The sequence below is a fragment of the Pantherophis guttatus genome, chromosome 3 (genome assembly GCF_059756535.1).
Source record: "Pantherophis guttatus breed Tessera chromosome 3, ASM5975653v1, whole genome shotgun sequence".
NCBI lineage: Eukaryota > Metazoa > Chordata > Lepidosauria > Squamata > Colubridae > Pantherophis > Pantherophis guttatus.
The window spans coordinates 167,127,279-167,146,540 of NC_142065.1; the positions used below are offsets into that span (position 1 = coordinate 167,127,279).

At 33.4% G+C, this 19,262-nt stretch overlaps 1 protein-coding gene across 8 annotated transcripts in view; it reads left to right on the forward strand.

Moving 5' to 3' along the window:
- Window positions 1-19,262, forward strand: part of RBBP8 (RB binding protein 8, endonuclease) — a 46,334-nt gene that overhangs the window by 15,608 nt on the left and 11,464 nt on the right. For 5 of the 8 annotated variants that reach the window (XM_034429593.3, XM_034429592.3, XM_034429594.3 and 2 more), the window contains exons 3-12: window positions 3,143-3,185; window positions 5,299-5,394; window positions 7,261-7,373; window positions 8,249-8,324; window positions 9,442-9,599; window positions 12,201-12,302; window positions 15,671-15,756; window positions 17,476-17,555; window positions 18,050-18,863; window positions 19,101-19,218. In XM_034429593.3, the coding sequence (XP_034285484.2) occupies window positions 3,143-3,185; window positions 5,299-5,394; window positions 7,261-7,373; window positions 8,249-8,324; window positions 9,442-9,599; window positions 12,201-12,302; window positions 15,671-15,756; window positions 17,476-17,555; window positions 18,050-18,863; window positions 19,101-19,218 (1,686 nt within the window). Of the gene's footprint in view, window positions 1-3,142; window positions 3,186-5,298; window positions 5,395-6,474; window positions 7,374-8,248; window positions 8,325-9,441; window positions 9,600-12,200; window positions 12,303-15,670; window positions 15,757-17,475; window positions 17,556-18,049; window positions 18,864-19,100; window positions 19,219-19,262 lie in introns of all 8 variants that reach the window. The other 3 variants (XM_087891334.1, XM_034429596.3, XM_087891335.1) reach the window with 2 other exon arrangements.

The window sequence follows — 19,262 nt, forward strand, 5'->3', positions numbered from 1 at the left end:
GGGCAACCCCTGAGATATTGGAACACTGCCTAGTCATGTCACCCCTAGTTCTACCTTTCATTAAACTAGACATTCCAGCAACCATTCTTTATATTTTTAGCCTCCAGTCCCCTAATCATCTTTGTTGCTCTTCTCTGCACTCTTTCTAGAGTCTCAACATCTTTTTTATATTATGGTGACCAAAACTGGATGCAGTATTCCAAGTGTGGTCTTATCAAGGCATTATAAAGTGGCATTAAACTTCATGTGATCTTGATTCTATCCCTCTGTTAATGCAGCTTAGAAGCATGTTGGGTTTTTTGGCAGCTGCAGCACACTGCTGGCTCATATTTAAGTGATTGTTCACTAGAACTCCCAAGATCCCTCTCACAGTTACTACTATTGAACCAGGTACCACCTATACCAGTGATGGCTAACCTTTTTGCCATTGCGTGCCAGGAGGGGGGGCGGGGGAGGGTCACGCGTGCACGTGCCCACGTGCATATGTGCGCATCCCCCTCCCCCCCACTCCTGGCACATGATGGCCTGGTAGGCCCGTTTGTCTTTCTTACCTGGTTCCAGATCCTCTCTGTGTATCTGGGAACGGCAAAAACAGCCTTTCCCACTCCCTTGGAGGCCCTACGGAGGCTGAAAGGGCCCATTTCCCAACTCCCGGTGGGACAGGAAGTGACATTTTTTGCTGTCCCCAGCCTCCAGAACCTCTCTAGGAGTCTGTAGGAGCCTCTCTAGGAGTCTCTGGAGGTTGGGGAAAAGGAAAAAACGTCACTTCCTGTCCCACCGGGAGTGGGGAAATGGGCCCTTTCAGCCTCGGTAGGGCCTCCAAGGAGTGGAAAAGGTTGTTTTCACCGTTCCCAGATACACAGAGAGGATCTGGAGCCAGGTAAGAAAGAAAAACAGGCCTTCCCTACCTCCCCCAGGCCCTCCAGAGGCAGGAAACAGCCTGTTTCCCTACTTCTGGTGGGCCCAGAAGACCCAAAAACAGCTGGCCGGCGCGCGCATGTGCCCCAGAGCTGAGCTGGCGTGCCCACTAATATGGCTCCGCGTGCCACCTGTGGCACGCGTGCCATAGGTTTGCCATCACGGACCTATACTATACCTGTGCATTTGTTTTTCTTGTCTAAATGTAGAACCTTACTTTTTGCCATTGAATTTCATTGTGTTAGATAGTGTCCAATGTTCAAGTCTGTCAAGATAATGATTCTAATTCTATGAAAATCACTTTTTGTCTTTTTAAGTTGTTTTCAGTTTGTAGATTATAAAGTAAATGCCAAAATTCCAATTTAATCTTTGAAAATTCTTGCAAAAAGATTTCTGGTTAAGATGACATTGGATCACTTAATTACAGCATATAAGCACTGTTTATTTAGGAATAAGGAATAAAATGGAATAATTTTTAGTATTTTTAATCCAGATACTAATTGTTATCTGGCTGATTGGCTGATTTGATATGTTTTTTTTATATTCATATTTTCTTCTGAAGTAGTTTTCAGTCACTTTCCAGTTTACAGTATGACTATGATCATCTTTAACATGACTTGTTTTTTAATTAGAAAAATGAATTTTGAAATATTTACATAATTGTAATTACTTATTTATTGCATTTAGCAATAGCTTACATTATAGAGCTATTGAATTGACTAACTTCATATAATCAGAGATAAAATTCTATTTCATTATGATTTCTTGCTACTGTTGAGAACTGAAACGACTTTGGCTATCAAGAATCCATGCCAATACCATTTTCACAAAGAATAATGTCTTGGTCCAACTAAGAGGAAATAGGAGATGGTAGCTCTAATCTTGCTTTGCTTCTTTTCTTTCTTATATAGATATACAATAATTGGTTATAATAATTTCAGATTATTATAAATGATTGCTGAAGTTAATGGGCTAAGTGTGAGGAAAATCAGTTTTCAGTTGAATAGGGCTGTTTAATTAGTAGATCTAAAATCTTATACATTTTTACTTAATAATATATGTGCATGCATCATTTTCCTCTCCTTTCTGAAATGTATAAATATATTTATATGCCTTATCTTTTTTAAATGCAAAAAGTCTCTAGCACTGACATTCCATTTAGTCAGTTTTGACTTATGGAGATTATGTGGACAAATTCTTGCTATCATGATCCGACTCTGATAATAGCCTGTAGCTATTTCAAAATCATTCCAAGAATTTATTCAAACTTGTCCATCTACCTTCTATGTTGCACTCCTCTTTTACTTTCCATAACTTTAGCAAGCATAATAATTCTTTATAGTCTATCTTTTTCTTTTTCCTATGCCAAGTGGAGATCAGTTTTTTCTTGCTTATCAACACTTCTAAAGAACAGTCAGCCATTATTGTTCCAGGATTTGGTCTGGCAGTCCAAGACATTTTTTGTAACCTTTTCCAAATCTATAATATAGTACAAAGAGAAATTCCTTCCAAATTGCACAGTTATAGATTATCAGTAGAAAGACTAATATTTTTTAACTATTTTGATCTTTGTTGTCATTATTTAAATTGGCAGTTGCTTTTCTCTATAGGGCTAAGCTCTTCTTAACTTTACCAGCATACTTTCCTCTTTGCTACTTTTCAGTCAAGAAACAAATAATGTTTTCAATTCTTTAGCATCAGCTGTTAGTTCATTAAGCATACAGGTTGCAATTACCCTTGTTTTAGTAGAAGAGACAACTAAGGTAGAAGTTACAACTAGGTATGATTTTTAACTGTGCCTTCGGTATGGAAAAGACAGTTTTTGGTATATGTATGCTGTGAGAGCCAACTGACTCTATTTTGTAGCACTGTCTCTGAAGTCCTATATACTGTGGCTGATTTCATCCTATAGGAGTACAGAGTATATGCCTTCCATGTTGTAAGAGTTTCAAAGGCTGACAATTTATTCTTGGACTAAATGTCAGCTATTGACATTTATCATATCGTGATATATCATTTTATTTTGCTATTATATGCTCTGATAACTAAATAACTGACATGAAAATCAAACCATAACTAAATATTTAAATAACATTTTCTTATACATTCAGAGAGTACATGGGCAATTTTGTTGGCAATCCCAGTTTCTATACCTCGGAATGAAAGATCAAATTAGTAAAATTTTAAACTAAGAATTAATTTTATCCTGTCTTCTTTTTTTTAGGATTATTGTCAAAGATCTCTAAACTGAAAGCAGAAAGGTGTCTGTAAGTATCTTGAGCAAAAAATTGTTCTTGATTAGATGGTAATAGTTGAGATGACCACTTTATTCATGGCCAATTACTATATATCAAATTGAGATATGTAAATTTTACGAGACACACCTTTATAACTATTACTTCCTTAATTCCTGAAAGTTGTTGTTGTTATTATTATACCTTTATCTGGCCTTTTTGATGTATAACTCAAAGCAGCAAACATGCTTAATATTCCTATTTTCCCCTACAACAATAGCCCTTAAAGTGGCTGGGCTGAAAGACTGCCAGATCCAAAATCATCCGTCCAACTTTCATGTATAAGGGAGACCTAGAACTCACAGTCTCCTGGTTTCTGGGCGAGTATCTTAATTACTATACCAAATTAAGTTGGAAATTAAACCCTATTTAATGTGCAGGTAGTCCTTGCCATACAGCAGTTTGTTTAGTGACTGTTCAAAGTTAGAACACTGAAAAAAGTGACTTATGGTTGTTTTTCACATTTATGACCTTTGCAGCATCTCCATGGTCCTGTGATCAAAATTCAAATGCTTGGCAACTGGTTCATATCTATGACTATTGTTGTGTCCCAAGGTCATGTGATTACCTTTTGCGAGCTTCTGACAAAGTCAAGGGGGAAGCTAGATTCACTTAACAACTGGGTTACTAACTTATCAACTGCAGTACTTCACTTAACAACTGAGGCAAGAAAGATTGTAAAATGGGGCAAAACTTACTTAAGAAATGTCTTATTTAATAACATAAATTTTGGGCTCAATTGTGGGTGTAAGAAGAAGACTACCAGTATGCTGAAAGTATTGGGGGTGAAATTTTTATGCTGGGAACAACTCATTTTTAAAAGGATGAGAATATTTCAAGTAAATGTACCTAGGATGCTGCTGATTGCACATACCAAGATAGCTGGGAGCAGTTTACAAATCTTATGAATAATCCTGCAAAAAAGATGCAGCAGTTTTATTGATATAAAGAAAGGTGTTTCATACTAATGTGTATTGTCTTTAAAGCGGGAGTATGACCTTACTACATTGGCTGTTGCTATTAGCTTTTAATGTCACTTAAATATTTTCTTTCTTTTTTGTTGCCATTTTTGCTAGTAAAATTGTATTTTTGCGTATGTTAATTTATATTAAATATTGTTTTAGGCTTTTAATTAGTTAAAAAGAGAGCTGCCACAAGATATACAGCATCATATTCAGTTGTTTTCTTGTTAGAAACAAACCTGTTCTGTTTCCATAACTGACCAATACATTTTAATGCTTAAATATATATTTCTACCATTGTATTTTGCGTTCAACTTGTGGTGTGGGGGAAGACTCGTGAGAGTCCCTTGGACTGCAAGGAGATCAAATCAGTCAATCCTAAAGGAAATCAACCCTGGCTGTTTCTTGGAAGGACAGATACTGAAGCTGAAGCTCAAATACTTTGGCCACAAAATGGGAAGAGAGGACTCATTGGAAAAGGTCCTGATGTTGGGAAAGATTGCAGGCAAAAGGAGTAGGGGAGAACAGAGGATGAGATGATCAGATAGTGTCATCAACATGTGGGCGTAAGTTTGGGCAAGCTCAGGGAGACACTGGAGGACAGGGAAGCCTGGTGTCATGGAGAATTGGATATGACTTAGTGAACAACAACAACCATTGGCCTTGGTTTGTCCCAGACCATGTTGTTCCTCTGTTTCTCCTATTCTATATAAGTCATCTTATTTTCTCTATCCAGCTTATATGCATAGAACACTGATTCATTAAGACTAGAAATGCATGCTTCCCTTGATAAACACACATAATAGAGAAAAAAGTATTTTTGCTGTCATTTTATTCTTCCCTACAGTATTATATAAGAATTTACATTTTTTTTTCATGTTGTTTGTGGTAGAAATCCAGTGCAGCTACATTTACGGCATTTAGTTGTAATGTGTTATGGATGAAACTTGTTATTTATTACCATTTAAAGCCATCAATTTTGTAAGGTACAGAATTTGTATTCAGTCCAAATGTTAGTACTCATAACTATTTGTTAACTTTGAAGTAACAGGATTTCTTCTCAATGAAAATACATCTAACCCCATACAATCTCTGTTTAAAAATTAATTTTCCTTTATATATAGGGATGCAGCAAGGCTTGATGAGTTCTATACAAAAAACCAGCAGCTTAGAGAACAACAAAAATCATTGCATGATACTATTACAGTTTTGGAAGATCGGTAAGTAAGAGTTATTTCTTTTTGCTTACAGAATTTGGCAACTTTTTTCTTTAGTACAAGATGACTGAACTTAAAGGAATAGTCTTAAATTAGTTATTTATTTTATTCAGTAGATGATCTCTGACATCCCAATCAATTATGACTCTATAACACTATGTTGTTTTTTAATATTTTCTGGTATGTTTTATATTTTTCCATACACAATCACACACACACACACACACACACACACACACACTGACATTTTTTGTGATGGCTTTCATGAGCCAATAGAATGACCATATTTAGGTAATCATGTTACGTTAATAAATTGAAATACAGATGAGACTTTTGCTTTTACTTTGCCCTTTTCTTCAGGGTACAAGGAAACAAACCAGAAATCTGTAGCAACAATCTTCTGACTGTTGGAATACTAACCCATGTTTTGAAACTGTAGTCAGAAGCTTCCTGACTTGTGGCAGCATGTGCATGACACATAGTAAAGTTAAACTTAGTGTATCATTTGAATCTGCTGTAGGTTTAAGGTTGTGGTTAACACAGCAATTTTAAAGCACAATTTGGAATCCTGTTTTACTTTGCCCTTGCTCTGCATAAACCCAGAAAAAGAAGTTAAATAATGAAAAGCTCCTAATGTCTAAGCATTAAGCCAATGTAACTGAATTGCTTCTGCCACAGCAACATGACCATTCATGGGTTTCCTGAACACTCCATTTGTATTAGTATGTAAATATTAAATCCCTGATTGAGCCATTCTCATGGGTAAGGACTGACTTGCCAGTTATCATAATAGAGAAAAAGACAAAGAGTGATTTGCTTGTTCTTATGCTTGGCTCCAAAATAATAGGCCTGCATGTGAATGCACTTTCTACTTGTATAAAAAAAGCAGAGCAACTTTGTGCATCGGAAAATGGCTTCCTTTTTAAATTTTACTGTTAGAATAATGGCTTCTTGCTATATTACTGGATCAGAAATTTCCATTGTTGTAAAATTGCCAGTAGTTCCTTTAAAATACTGCTTATCAACAATCTTTGTTGTACTCTGATTGGACGAGACTAAAAATAGGTTCTTTTACTACAACAGCTCCAAACCTTTTGGGCACCAGGGACCAGTTCTGCAGGAAAAAAATTTCAATGGATCGGGAGGCCCATGGTTTTGCATCCTATCTAGATCCTGTGCATGCGCAGATGAAACTTCGCTCTCTTGCGTGGCCCGGTTCAAAATGAACCCAACATCATATGGGTCATTTGACTGTAAAGATTTCTAGAGTCAGAGACCTATAATTTTTGATTAAAATTTTTAAAGTCTTCAGACCATAAAAATATAATTTAATGTTTTTGCTTTGCTTTCTATAAGGTATTTGTCTTGCTGCAGAATAACATTAGAACTGCTGAAGATAACATTTATATTGAAGGTTTATGTCTGAATATGCCATACTGGATCAGATAATGGCTGAGTTGTGAGGAATTATAATATCCAGCTATGAATTCTCTGGAGAATATTCAAGAGCTGTAAAATAAGAACATATGTGAGAAGAAATGTTTTTTCTCTCACCAAATAGTATTTTCTTCACTCAGTGATCAAAAAATTGGAATTAACCCAGAAACATGCTTCAATATTTATAAGTATTTCAGTTACTACAAAGCAATTATTGAATGATTACTTACAAGCAAAACCTGCAGTGTACAATAAGTCTTAATATCTTGTAAGTATGCTTATGATTCCAGCCTTAATGTTTTTATATCCTATTAGCTAAATCTTTATAACTTATCATAAGCTCGTCCTTAGAGTGCTCTGACTTATCTAGTACTTTCAAAATTTATATTGAACCAAAAACAGATGGAGAAAATACACCTTCTAATTACATAGGTTAAGGGCAGGATTATGTGATCGGTGTGCAGTAACTGAAGAGCATATGAAGAAGAAACAACAGGAATTTGAAAATATCCGGCAACAGAACCTTAAGTTAATCACTGAACTGAGTGAGTTTTAGCATCCTTTTGTTTTTTTAATGCTATTGTTTTTTCATTTGGGGATTTGTGTTGCTATTATCCTTCAATCAGAGATAATCCCATAGTAGGATTTCTGCATAAAACCATTTACCCAATATAAGCTCAATTTAATTTAACTTGGTATACAAGTAGAAGAGAATATTTATAGCTCAGGGTTGACCTATGGGGTCTTTGTGCTCTGAACTTCGTGGGTTTTTTGCACACATTTCAGTAGCCAACTAGGTAACTAGCATTAATGATGTTACTGTTGAGTAATGAAACATCTTCAAGAAAAGAACCAAGCTCAGAGAGCACCGAGGACTTCACAATTAACCTGATATACTTCAAAAGAGATATATGAGGGATTGCACTATTAATGCCATAATTTTTGAGGATTCATGAAATATACTTTAATAAATTTAGTTATTCATATAGTAAGAAAAATAACATAGAAAGTTTTTATTTGTTTGAGACAAATATAAAAAGGTTTTAGTTGATGTTGAACTGAATTACCAAGAACATTTTATTTAGACTTGATCCAGTGGATAGATTTGTTGACATATCAAATTTTCATTAAGATATAATTTTGTTTTGAATTCTGAACCTGTGTCATGTGAATGCTCAACAGTTCTAATTCTTAACAATTAAGGAATATTCTGATGTGATGAAAAGGTAAAATAAGTAAAAAATTATTGCTAAACTTTATGATGAATATCATTGATTTACAAATTCTAGTATGAAATATTCCATTTACATTAATATGTAAATCAATTTAGCGTTATCTTAATGATTATATACAGATTTGTGAAAAGGATAGAGGAAGATAAAACACAACAGAAAATTATAATGCTTTCATTTTATTTCAGTAAATGAAAGAAACAACTTACAGGATGAAAATAAAAAGATTTCAGAAAAGCTTCAGAAAATGCAGCAAAAAATTGAGTAAGTTTATTTATAACTAAAAGACAAACTTGTCTCAGAAGAAATGAAAGACAACTTGTATATAATACCCAGAAAAATGCATGGATGTAAGTTATTACTAGTCAAGCTAAGGTATAGGCAATTATAAACTCTGGGTGTGGTGTGGTGTGTGTGTGAGTGTGTGTTGGAAAAAAGACATTTTAATGACATAATCAAAATGCGATAGCTTTACTAATAGAAGCAAGTACTCCCACTCAGTGCAACATGACACTCATTTTTCTAAACAGAAAAGTTTCACTTTTGTAAAATACTAAGTATTTCATTCTTTTTAAAAAAAAAAAAAAAAAGCTCATCTCTGAATTTCATGTTCAAAATGTTCAAAAATCCCGTTGTTTCCAGTTGAAAAATAGGAATTCTGCGATAAATAAATAAAAACAAAGGTTGGCTTCTTGCTGAGAAAATTTCCTTACATTTAGTTCAATCTCTTAAAACTAGGTTATTTGGATGGATTGGGGACGTAGTGAAGCTGGTCATAGCAAAACAAAATTGTATTTAGTAGATAAGCTAAGGTTATGTACAATCCTAAATGAAGTTGGGAAATGAATTCTTGTCATTTCTAGTTTTTAACACTTGCATGATTTACAGTCTTTAAAATTATCATTTATATGCATACTTCTGCCATTCTTTTTTTTAACCAGTATTTTCTTCCTAGCTTTATCAGTTGCTATATGCTTCTTCCAGATTGTTGTTTTGAAGGCTGCAAAGGATGAAACATTTCTCTTTTCCACCTTTATTGCTGTTGTTTTCTGAAGCTCCTTTCCTCATCATTCCCAGCTAGTACAGACTTCAAATCTTTCTGATTATTTTTTTTAATTCATAGTGCTTTTTCATCCCTCTTTCTCAGTAAATTCTCCAGGCATAGGAGCTCTCTTCTTCCTTAATTTCAGTCCTGTTTTACTACTCTCCTTCCCCCAGTGCAGGTAAGAGCAAAAAAAAAAAAAAAAATGGATACCAAAATAACCATTCAGTGGTTATTTGATAACAGACTTTCACTGATTCAGTCTCCAGGAAAATGAGAGAATGGGGGAGGTTGATATATTTAGCCTTTATTCATATTGTTCTTCTATGGTTTTCTTAGGGAGCAAGAGCAATATATGGAAGATGTTATTCCAGATTCACCAGTTCAGTCACTGTCATTTTCAATGATTAATCGGATGCGGAGAAAACGAGAAAAAAGGCATGTCCGGTACACAGAACAAAAGTGCACAGATTTGGAAAAGAAAGGAAGAATCTATGGTATAATTTTTAATAATTAATTCTTCCCCTAAAGTAGTTGGGAATAGTTGTCATTTCAAAGATAACAGAACAAAAAAAAATTGTGCTCCTTTTTTGCCTATTAACCAGGTCAATTTTTAAATCTCATTTTCAATACTAGCAAACTGAAATCTTCAGAATGTAGACATTTGAATATAAGTAGTTCAGAGAAGCAATATTCAAATGATATATTTGGTAGTTTAAGCATCTGTTTCATTTAAATAATATAATTGTATCTTCAAAAACATTCTGCTGCATAAAAAACAAGTTCTTAATTTTAGTTGCTTTTCTTCTTTAAGCATTACATCACCACCTTGTGGACATTTGAAGGATTTTAATTTTATGATATCAAAGTTTAAATTAGAATAAAAGAAAATATAGATGGTAAACTATTGTTTAAAACTTTTTAGACATACACACACAAACACAGAGTCAGAGATGGGCAGAGAGAGAGAGAGTTCTTTAAAACTGTGAATTTAATCTGAAGTATAGCTGTTATTTAATGAAAAAGCATGTTTTAAATATTTACTTGATTTACTCAAGGTAGCAGTGGTGGCTAGGAGGGCCTTTTCTCAGTTTCATGTTGTGTGCCAGTTACAGCCCTTCCTGGATCAAGAGGCTCTTCTCAATCACTCATGTCTTGGTCAACTCCCATATGGACTATTGCAATGTGCTTCAAATGGGGCTACTCTTGAAGAGTATCCAGAAGGTGCAGCTCCAAGGACTGCATATGTAACAGCTCTGCTGTGTGACCTACATTGGGTACTAGTGTTCTGGATTCAATTCAAGATGTTGGTTATCACTTTTAAAGCCCTTTATGTCTTGGGACCAGGTTACCCGAGGAACCATCTTGTTCCAATTTCATTGACCATCCCACCCAGGCAGGCAGGAAAGGTATGTTACGGACTCTGTCGGTTAGAGAATTTTGATTGGTAGATTCAAGAAAAAGAGTCTTCTCTGCCCTTGTCGTATGGAATATCATGCCCCCAGAGAAGAGGTTGGCCTCCACCTTTTTATGCTTTCCAGAAGAGTGTGAAGACCTATCTGCCATCTGGCGTTGGGTTCAAGGAATGGCACATAACCCTGGAGTTAGCTGGTATTCCCTTCACTTTTTTTATCTTACTCACTTTTTAACTTATGTTTTAAACTCCACTCTTATTTTATTTTTCACTCTGTTTTAATTATGTTTTTAATTATATTTGGGTTTATCATTTGTATCTGCAAACCACCCAGAGACATGGATAGTAAGATGGGCAGTGTGTAAATTTGATAAGTAAATAATGTGAAAGCTTTTAAGCCAAGCTATTATTCATATAGCTAGAGATAAAAATAAAAATTGAAAGTAATAAAAGCAATTCTCTTACTATGTACAGTATATAGTTGTAATGCAAGGTGAAATTTTTGGAATGCTTTTATTTTTAAACACTGTTACTTTTTCTTAAATGCTTAAATATAGTTATGTATTTATTTGAAAATCATAACTTGGACACATACATTTAGTATTAGAGCTCTTATGTTCAGTAGTCACCTCTTTGAGTTTTAAACTGCCTGGGATTCTTTTGGATATTTTAGTTTCAAATGTGTTTATTTATAATTTTGTTTTTTAAATATATAGTGGATTTGAAATAGTTTAACTTCAGGTTTATTTTTTTTAAAAAAAACCATTCAATAATGATAAAACCTATAAAAAAGCAAACCTATCCTATGGTTTAAGGGTCTGTTCTTGAAAGGATCTGGTTAGCCATTGACAGAAGCAGAATATTTTATCTAGTTTATTATATATTATATTCTAAATTTCATTATATATCACTGTACATAACTGCCTAATTTAGCCTAGCAAACAAGCTGTTCTTTGGTCAGTATCTTGTGTTCAATACCCAGGTCCTCAATCCTTAAATTTCCTCCAATTTTTAGGCTTCAATACTTCAGGTACTTCTAAATAAATGCATTTTTTCCCCAGTATTTTGGACAGAAAGTGACTTTTTTTTACACTACAGTTTAATGGCTAATCAAAATATGGAAACTAATTAAAATATAAAGCCATCTGCTTAACTCTGACATCTAAAACCCAATCAAGACAAAGAGGACCACTTTAATCAAAATCCACAGGTGTTCAGATTGTTGCATAGAATTTTCAGTAATTAATACAAAAATCTTTTGGGAGGATTTTGTCAAGGTAGGCTGATAGCTATGTTCTATTATGTAAGCATAATGTGAATTGTTTAAAGTACTGAATATCTACTTTATTGAAATTTGAATCATAAATCTAATTCTTACTCAGCTATTTTGCTGACTCATTTACATACAAAAACTACTCAAATTCTCTCAGAGAAAATAGATTTGTGCATCCAGGTCTACTCAGCTTTTATTTATCTGTTTATTATGTCAACATTAAGGCTGCCTAACTTCATAGCAGCTCTAGGTAGCTTATAGATAGAAATCAAAAGAAAACAAAATATACCAAGAAGAAAGGCAAGACAGTTAACCAGAAACCAAAACCACTTGGGATCTAAGCATATCAGATTTTTTTTAAAAAAAGTTTTCTATAAATATTTAAATATAAATTCTGTATTTTTTTTCTAGAACTTGGAAATATTCCATTGTCTTCCACTCAAAAGACTGTTTGGTCTGAAGAAGAAATATTGGTGGCAGATACATGTGATCTACAGTTGTCCCAAGATTCAAGTAAATATTACCAATTTTAGCATTACTTAATATTTAATAATAATAAATAACAACACTATTGTTTAATAACAAAGAAAATAATTATTTTAAAGATATCCATAAAAAAAATTTGGTTAGGAAAGAAGCAGATGTTCAAATAGTTCATTCCAAAATATTTTTGAAGAAACAAATGGAACAGTAAAGCAATTATATTATATCTTTATGTAACTTAATTATTCTTAGCTTAGCTTTTTATCTGCTGCAAGCTTGTCTAGCTTGAGCATTTAGCTGCATAATATTGGAAGCCTTTATTTTCTGATATAACTTTTAAGATTTTTATCAACAAATTAAAATCAAACAGATCATTCAAAGCATTAGAAATGCATTAATATACTGTGTATATTTAATTATCTATCGAGCCATATGGCCATATGGCTTTGCAAAAATAACTAAGGTGTACAGTAGCCCTGACCAAACTGATGTTTCAGCTTTTGCTGGAATGTAATTACTATAATTTGCAGCCAGAAAAACTATGCTGCCAAGAATTTATGACATGCTATTATTGGGGGTGGGGGTGTGTGCTAAGGTAGAAAATACTGCCACAGAAATTTAATATGCAAATGTTTTAATATTTATAAATCCAGCCAATGCTATTTTAGTGTAATTGATTTTTGGTTAAGAAATGTAAGTTAAAATTTAAAATTTCAATTTCTATCTATATTGTAATAGAAAAAGTTTTATGTTTTTAAGAAGTTTTTAAATGTATTAGAATAGTATTCAGTGGTTCTGGGGTTGTTTTTTGATATAGATATGTTATAAGGATATACATTTTTGGTTAAGTTGGAAGTTTGTACCAAAAGTTGTGGTAAATGTAATCTTGATGATGAGACCAAATTAGAGCTACTCAGACAAGTCTTTTATATGTGCCATGAATTATTTTAAAATAATTTTCTTCAAGATATCCTACCAGGCTTCAAGAAGCAATAAAGACCCTCAGCAAATTGGTGCATCAGCAAAGCAACATGCAGGGATCAAAAGCCTGAATATTTTCTCCCTGCCTCCTTTTAATCTGTGTTTTTCTATTATTTACTTCTTGTATATTTATTTTAGTTCTTTGTTTTTAGTGCTTTAGGAGCCAGCTTGGCTGAAAAACAGTAGGTAGCTTTAATAAATACTGATTTCTTTGGTCAGTCACTTAAGGTCAGCTTGGTTATTTTTGCTTAGCAACAAGAGTGATGGCATTGTTAAAAAGCTTTTTTATGCTTTTCGGATTCTTCACTTTTCAAGCAGCATTGAAAAACATAAATTGGCAAGGATTCCAATAACAATTCTTTTAATTTATTCTTTTTAATATCTATATATTAAAGGAACTATTTCTGCAATACATAGGCACACACACACACAAACACAAACACAAATACATAGATGCATATGGTGCTGTTTCCTTTCATAGTACTGTTAGTAATGTTATTCAAAGGCCAGAAAAGAAATAAAAAGGAACTAAAGCTGTGAGGTAAAAGCAAAAGAAAGGAAATAGAGCTAAATCTAGTTCACTATAACATTGTTTACCTCTTTGTTCCTTTTCACTTTGTTCCTTCAATGCCCATTTTCTCCAGATTACATTTGACACTACTAAGAAATAGTCTATCTCATATTCAGAATTTCTCATCATCTTTGTATATCCTTCACTAATTTTCTCAGCATTTCACCAAAAACAATCAAATCAGTCATGCTTTTAGATTTAAATCCCTTCTTTTGCCATATGTGCTCATAAATAAGCTTATATGACATATTTGAACTAGCACTTTCTACACAGATATATCCCAACAATTTCAATTCTCATTCATTTTTGGATCTCTGAAGAGTTGAATCATTTTTCTGTACCCTATTCGCTCATTCCTATCATTTCTTTATGGCTCCTAACCATGGGTGAAATGCTCCCGGTTCGGACCGGATCACTTGATCTGGTAGCGATGGAGGTGGGTGGTTTGGAGAACCGGTAGCAAAAATCCCTGACCCCTTTGCCCAATGCCCAGCTGAGAGGCTTTTTTTTAACTTTTAAAAGCATTTTTTCTACAACCTCTTCGGCCAAAAAAATGCTTTTAAAAGTAAAAAAAAAAAGCCTCTGATGATCAGGCACTCAGCTTGGATCGTCAGAGGCATTTAAAAGAAAAAAACCCTTTTTTCTTTTAAATGCCTCTGACGATCCAAGCTGAGTTGCCTGATCGTCAGAGACATTTAAAAGAAAAAAAGTCTCTGCCGATCAGGCAACTCAGCTGGGATCGTTAGAGCCTTTTGAAAGCATTTTTTTTTACAACCTCTTCGCTGAAGAGGTTGTAGAAAAAATGGTTTTAAAAGTAAAAAAAAAAAAAATGGCCACCACCACCCAGTCATATTACCCCCACCACCACCAAGCCACGCCCACAGAACCAGTAGTAACAAATTTTAGATTTCACCACTGCTCCTAACATAATTTTCTTAGTGGATGACATATAATCAGAATTTTGCACAGTTTTTTTCAAAAGTCATCCCTAGGCCTTTCATTCCATTCCTTTCACCATTCAAACCAATTATCATCAATCTACAAATTAGTACTTTCATACTCATCCATAATAATCCTTATTATAGCATTCTGTACCTTATATGTTTTAGCATTTTTTCATTCCTAATTAACATACACGTAAAAATATAAAAATATTTTTACCTATAAATATATAACCTACATATGGACTGCCAAAAATTTGAAAAAAAATGTGTTTGTTGACAGCATTGATATTAAATAGTCATACAGTTGGTTTTCAATATTGACAGATTGATTTTCAATATTGAGAATATACTACTGTACAGTAGATGATAAAATCAATCAAAATGCAAAAATCTTGACCTAATGAACCACAAAAACCAGTAACTTCCTGTTTACTGTATGACAACTAGTTTTGTATGTCTAATGAAAGCAAAGCAGGTTAGAGGCTTAAAGAATGAGTTAAATCTAACATTTGGTATGTCCATAAAAATGTGATAATTGCTCTGTATCAGAACTATCAGAATTAAAATACTAGATGTTGACCTCATAATACAAACTATGACTAACAAGAGAGAATTTACCAAAGCTTCCTACATGTATTCAAAACCCTAAGTAACCAAAAAGTGGTCATTTTTGAACAAGACTGATTAGCAAAAAGAATATTTCGGTGTCCAATAGCTTGTAAATGACTCGGCATAAGATTGTACCAATCTAACCAGTATAATTTTTTTCTTCTTCCTCCTTAGATAGGAGATGCAAAACCTAAGTCTTAATTCAGTATACAAAAGATTGAAAAGACCATTAGCAAGAATGGGAAAATATTTATCTTGTGTATTTTTGCTGCTTTCCTTTTCCATTGGTACAGGCAAAGAAATGAAAGAAGAATGTCCCAATTCAGTGCAGTTTAATTTGAAGGCAATTGTTGCAGAAACACTTGAATGTGATGAACATGTAAGTACTATTTTTAAGATCTGTCATAAATCTTCATAGACAAGAGTTTAGTTCCTTTTCTTTATTCCATCTAATGACTTACAAAACATACCACCTGCTGTTAAGCACAGTACATAAAACAATCATGCATGTGTAATTTATAATGGATTCTTCTGATCTTTCCCCAAAAAGCTAAATAAGAAAGTAGATTTTAAAAATTGAAGTCTGCCTGTCCATTTTAATTATGCCAAATGAAATGATTACATCATTCCTGCATCTGCATAAATTTTTCAAAGAAAATTACAGGAATGTTTGTCCTCAATTTGCTAGAAAGCAAATTACTAGAAATAAGCATGAAGAATAGATACCAATCTTTTTGCACTGCTATATGCATTTCTTTGCTGAATAAATATAACTATTCATTGTTTTACAGTGGTTCCTTAGTTATAGTTTTGGAACATAATTCATTTTTTAATAAACATGAACACATTATAAAAAGTCCTGTGCTCTCAGAATGAGGTTCGAGAAGGCATACTGAATATTTTAATACAGGTAGCATTAAACACTATTGGTGGTTTATTCACACAGGCTGGTTGTTTCCTACCTCATTCATAATTATTTTTGGATAATTATATTGATCCCTTAACTATTCCCACATTATACAAAGCCATGATATGACTCATTTATTTTTATTTAATTTGACATAAAAACCCAGACTAGAAAATAATCCAGGGTTTATAAGTTAATGTGAATATATTTAGATTTTCACATTTCTCTATAGGACTTGGTGTTTAATCTCTCATCATTTTTTGCTACCTTCCTCTAATCACAAGTATTTTTTTCTACATTATTTTCAAAATATATGACTAAAAACTGACCCAGTTCTTGAAATATATTTCAACTCTATGCAGGACAATTCACAGAGGCAGACAGGCTAATATTCAAAAGTACTACTCAATGAACGTTTCATTTATGTACGAATTCCTTAGTAATACATGAATATATTTATTTGCATTTAAAAATTACAATATAAATACGTATTTAAAAACCAAGTAAACAGATAATCTTCAATTTACAACCATTTCTTTAGTTACTGATCAAAGTTACAATGGCACTGAAAAGAAAGTGATTTACGACCATTTTTCATACGACTGTTGCAGCATTCACATGATCAAAATTTGGACACAAGCATGTATTTATGATGATTGTAGTGTCTTGGAGTCATGTGATAATCTTTTGCGACCTTCAGAAAGTAAAGCCAATCGGGAAGCCAGATTCACTTAACAACTGTCTTACTTAACAACTGCAATGATTCACTTAACAACTGTGGCAAGAAAGATTGTAAAATGGGGCAAAATTCACTTAACAACTATCTTGCTTAGCAATGGAAATTTTGGTCATAACTTGAGGACTACAAAATACTTGCTTAGGAAGCCAAGGAACAGTTTGCTCACCTTTTCAGTATTCAAGATTCTAAATGTACTTTATGTCCCCTTTTCCATCCCACAAATCTCAGAGAATTAATTTTTTTAATAAGAACTCTATATATGTACATCTGATATGGTACACTATTTGTATCTGGGATGTTTGTCCCAACCAGTTGTTGGTTTGGTTTTAAGATTGTCAATTAATAATAATATTCTTTGTTCACTAAGTGAATAAATATAATTGGGGCACATTAGAAAATTATATTGTGCAATATTGTAATTATTTCTGAAATCATACATTTTTGTTCCATAGGAACCTCGCAGCAAACCACTTGGAGTTACAAGAAGACAATTGGCTCAAGGGTGCTATAAAAGTAATACTGACAATTTAGAGTGAGTCTTCCTTGGAAAGATCATATTCTCCCACATATTTATTAATACTTTAGGATTATATTTGGATATATTCCTATAAATACTTTAGCCTATTATGTGTGATAAGTGGATAACTACTAGGAACATACTGTTTTCAAAGATAATACTTAGTTTTAAAAATTCCTTTCCTACAGAATATTGCCTGCTACCTACTTATATGTTTTTATGATGTTGGGTCTTTGACAGCTTTTTCATGATTCCCCAAGTACCTGAGTCTGCTGCTCAACTTGTAAACCTGTTGTATTATTAATTTTAACCCTTTTAATTCTTACTCATAAATGCTCATACATTTCAAAGATTTTAACTTTTTAAAATTTAATCAGCCTAAATAATTTTTGTGGGAACATGATATAAATAATATATATACCAAAATCATTAAAAGTACTTGCAGACAAAGAATCCTGTTTTGTAATTTCCTTTAAACTTATTTATTTATAAATTTTAATTCTGTTCAGATATTCCGACCCATCTGAGGATCTTTCTCCACCTACGTGGGATTCCAAGATACCTTCTCCTGTTTTCGGGGCATCTGCCAATATTAAAAGTAGCTTAGTTTTCTCCCCATCTGTTTTAGCAGCCGAGAAAAAATCAAATCTGAAAAACAGCTCCATCAACAGTTCTTCCCTTTCAAGATCTGAGAAAGTGAGATCAAAATCTGAAGACATTCCTTTTATGAGCCTTGGGACTGAAATAGCAACAGTTCTCAATCAAGCCCCAATTAGTAGGCAAGTGGCTTTGAAACAGAATTCAGAGGAACCCATAACATGTGTGACCAATACACATCTGGATAAAAGTGACATCATCAAAGGTGGCTTCCTTCTTGCATCACAGAAACTGTTAGGGAACAGATGTTCTAAAAGGAAAAAAAATGATGACAAGAGCAACCATGTAATCCGCTGTGAAAAGGAAAATGCTTTTCCGTCCCATGCAGATGTTTTTCCTATTGCCAGAGATAACACAACTGATAAACCTTTGGATCTGTCCGATCGCTTCTCTGATTTTCCCTGTGAAAAAATAATTGCTGAAAATTCCAAGATTAAAATGAGGCAGGCAACTCTCCATGATGTTTTTCAACCACTAGTGAAAGATTCTTCATCTAAAATCACCAATAGTAATTCTGTAATGAACAAAGATTCACAAGAGAAACCCTGCATACAAGAAGCAATCCTAAAATCTCTTACCAAAATGTCCCCAGTGAAAGAGCATGAAATAAAAGAGGAAATTGCTAACTTTTCTAATCTACCTTTGCAAAATGATGACAGTATAAAAGTAAGTATGTGATTAAGGCATTTATTTTATAATGCACCATTATCTGAACCCTGAGTTTTTTGAGAAACTGAAATTAATTTCTTCCTGTAGAAATTTTGCAAGGTAAATAGGAGATTACTTTTGTTTCTGCATATGGGTTTGATGATCAGAAGATAAATGCAACTGGAAATATGCATAGGCAGATAGTAATTCTAAACTAAAAATTAAGAAGTTGTTTATTCTCAATTGTTTTGGTAGGAGGTTGCTGGTGATCAAGAACGCAAGAGAATAAGATCGGGACATGGAACGGGTGAGCCAGCATCGGTACTTCAGCCAAATCCTTGCAGGGTGACAAAAATCACACAATTTGAGCAAGGTATCTTTTTACTCATAAATTTATAAATGAATAGGACTATCACA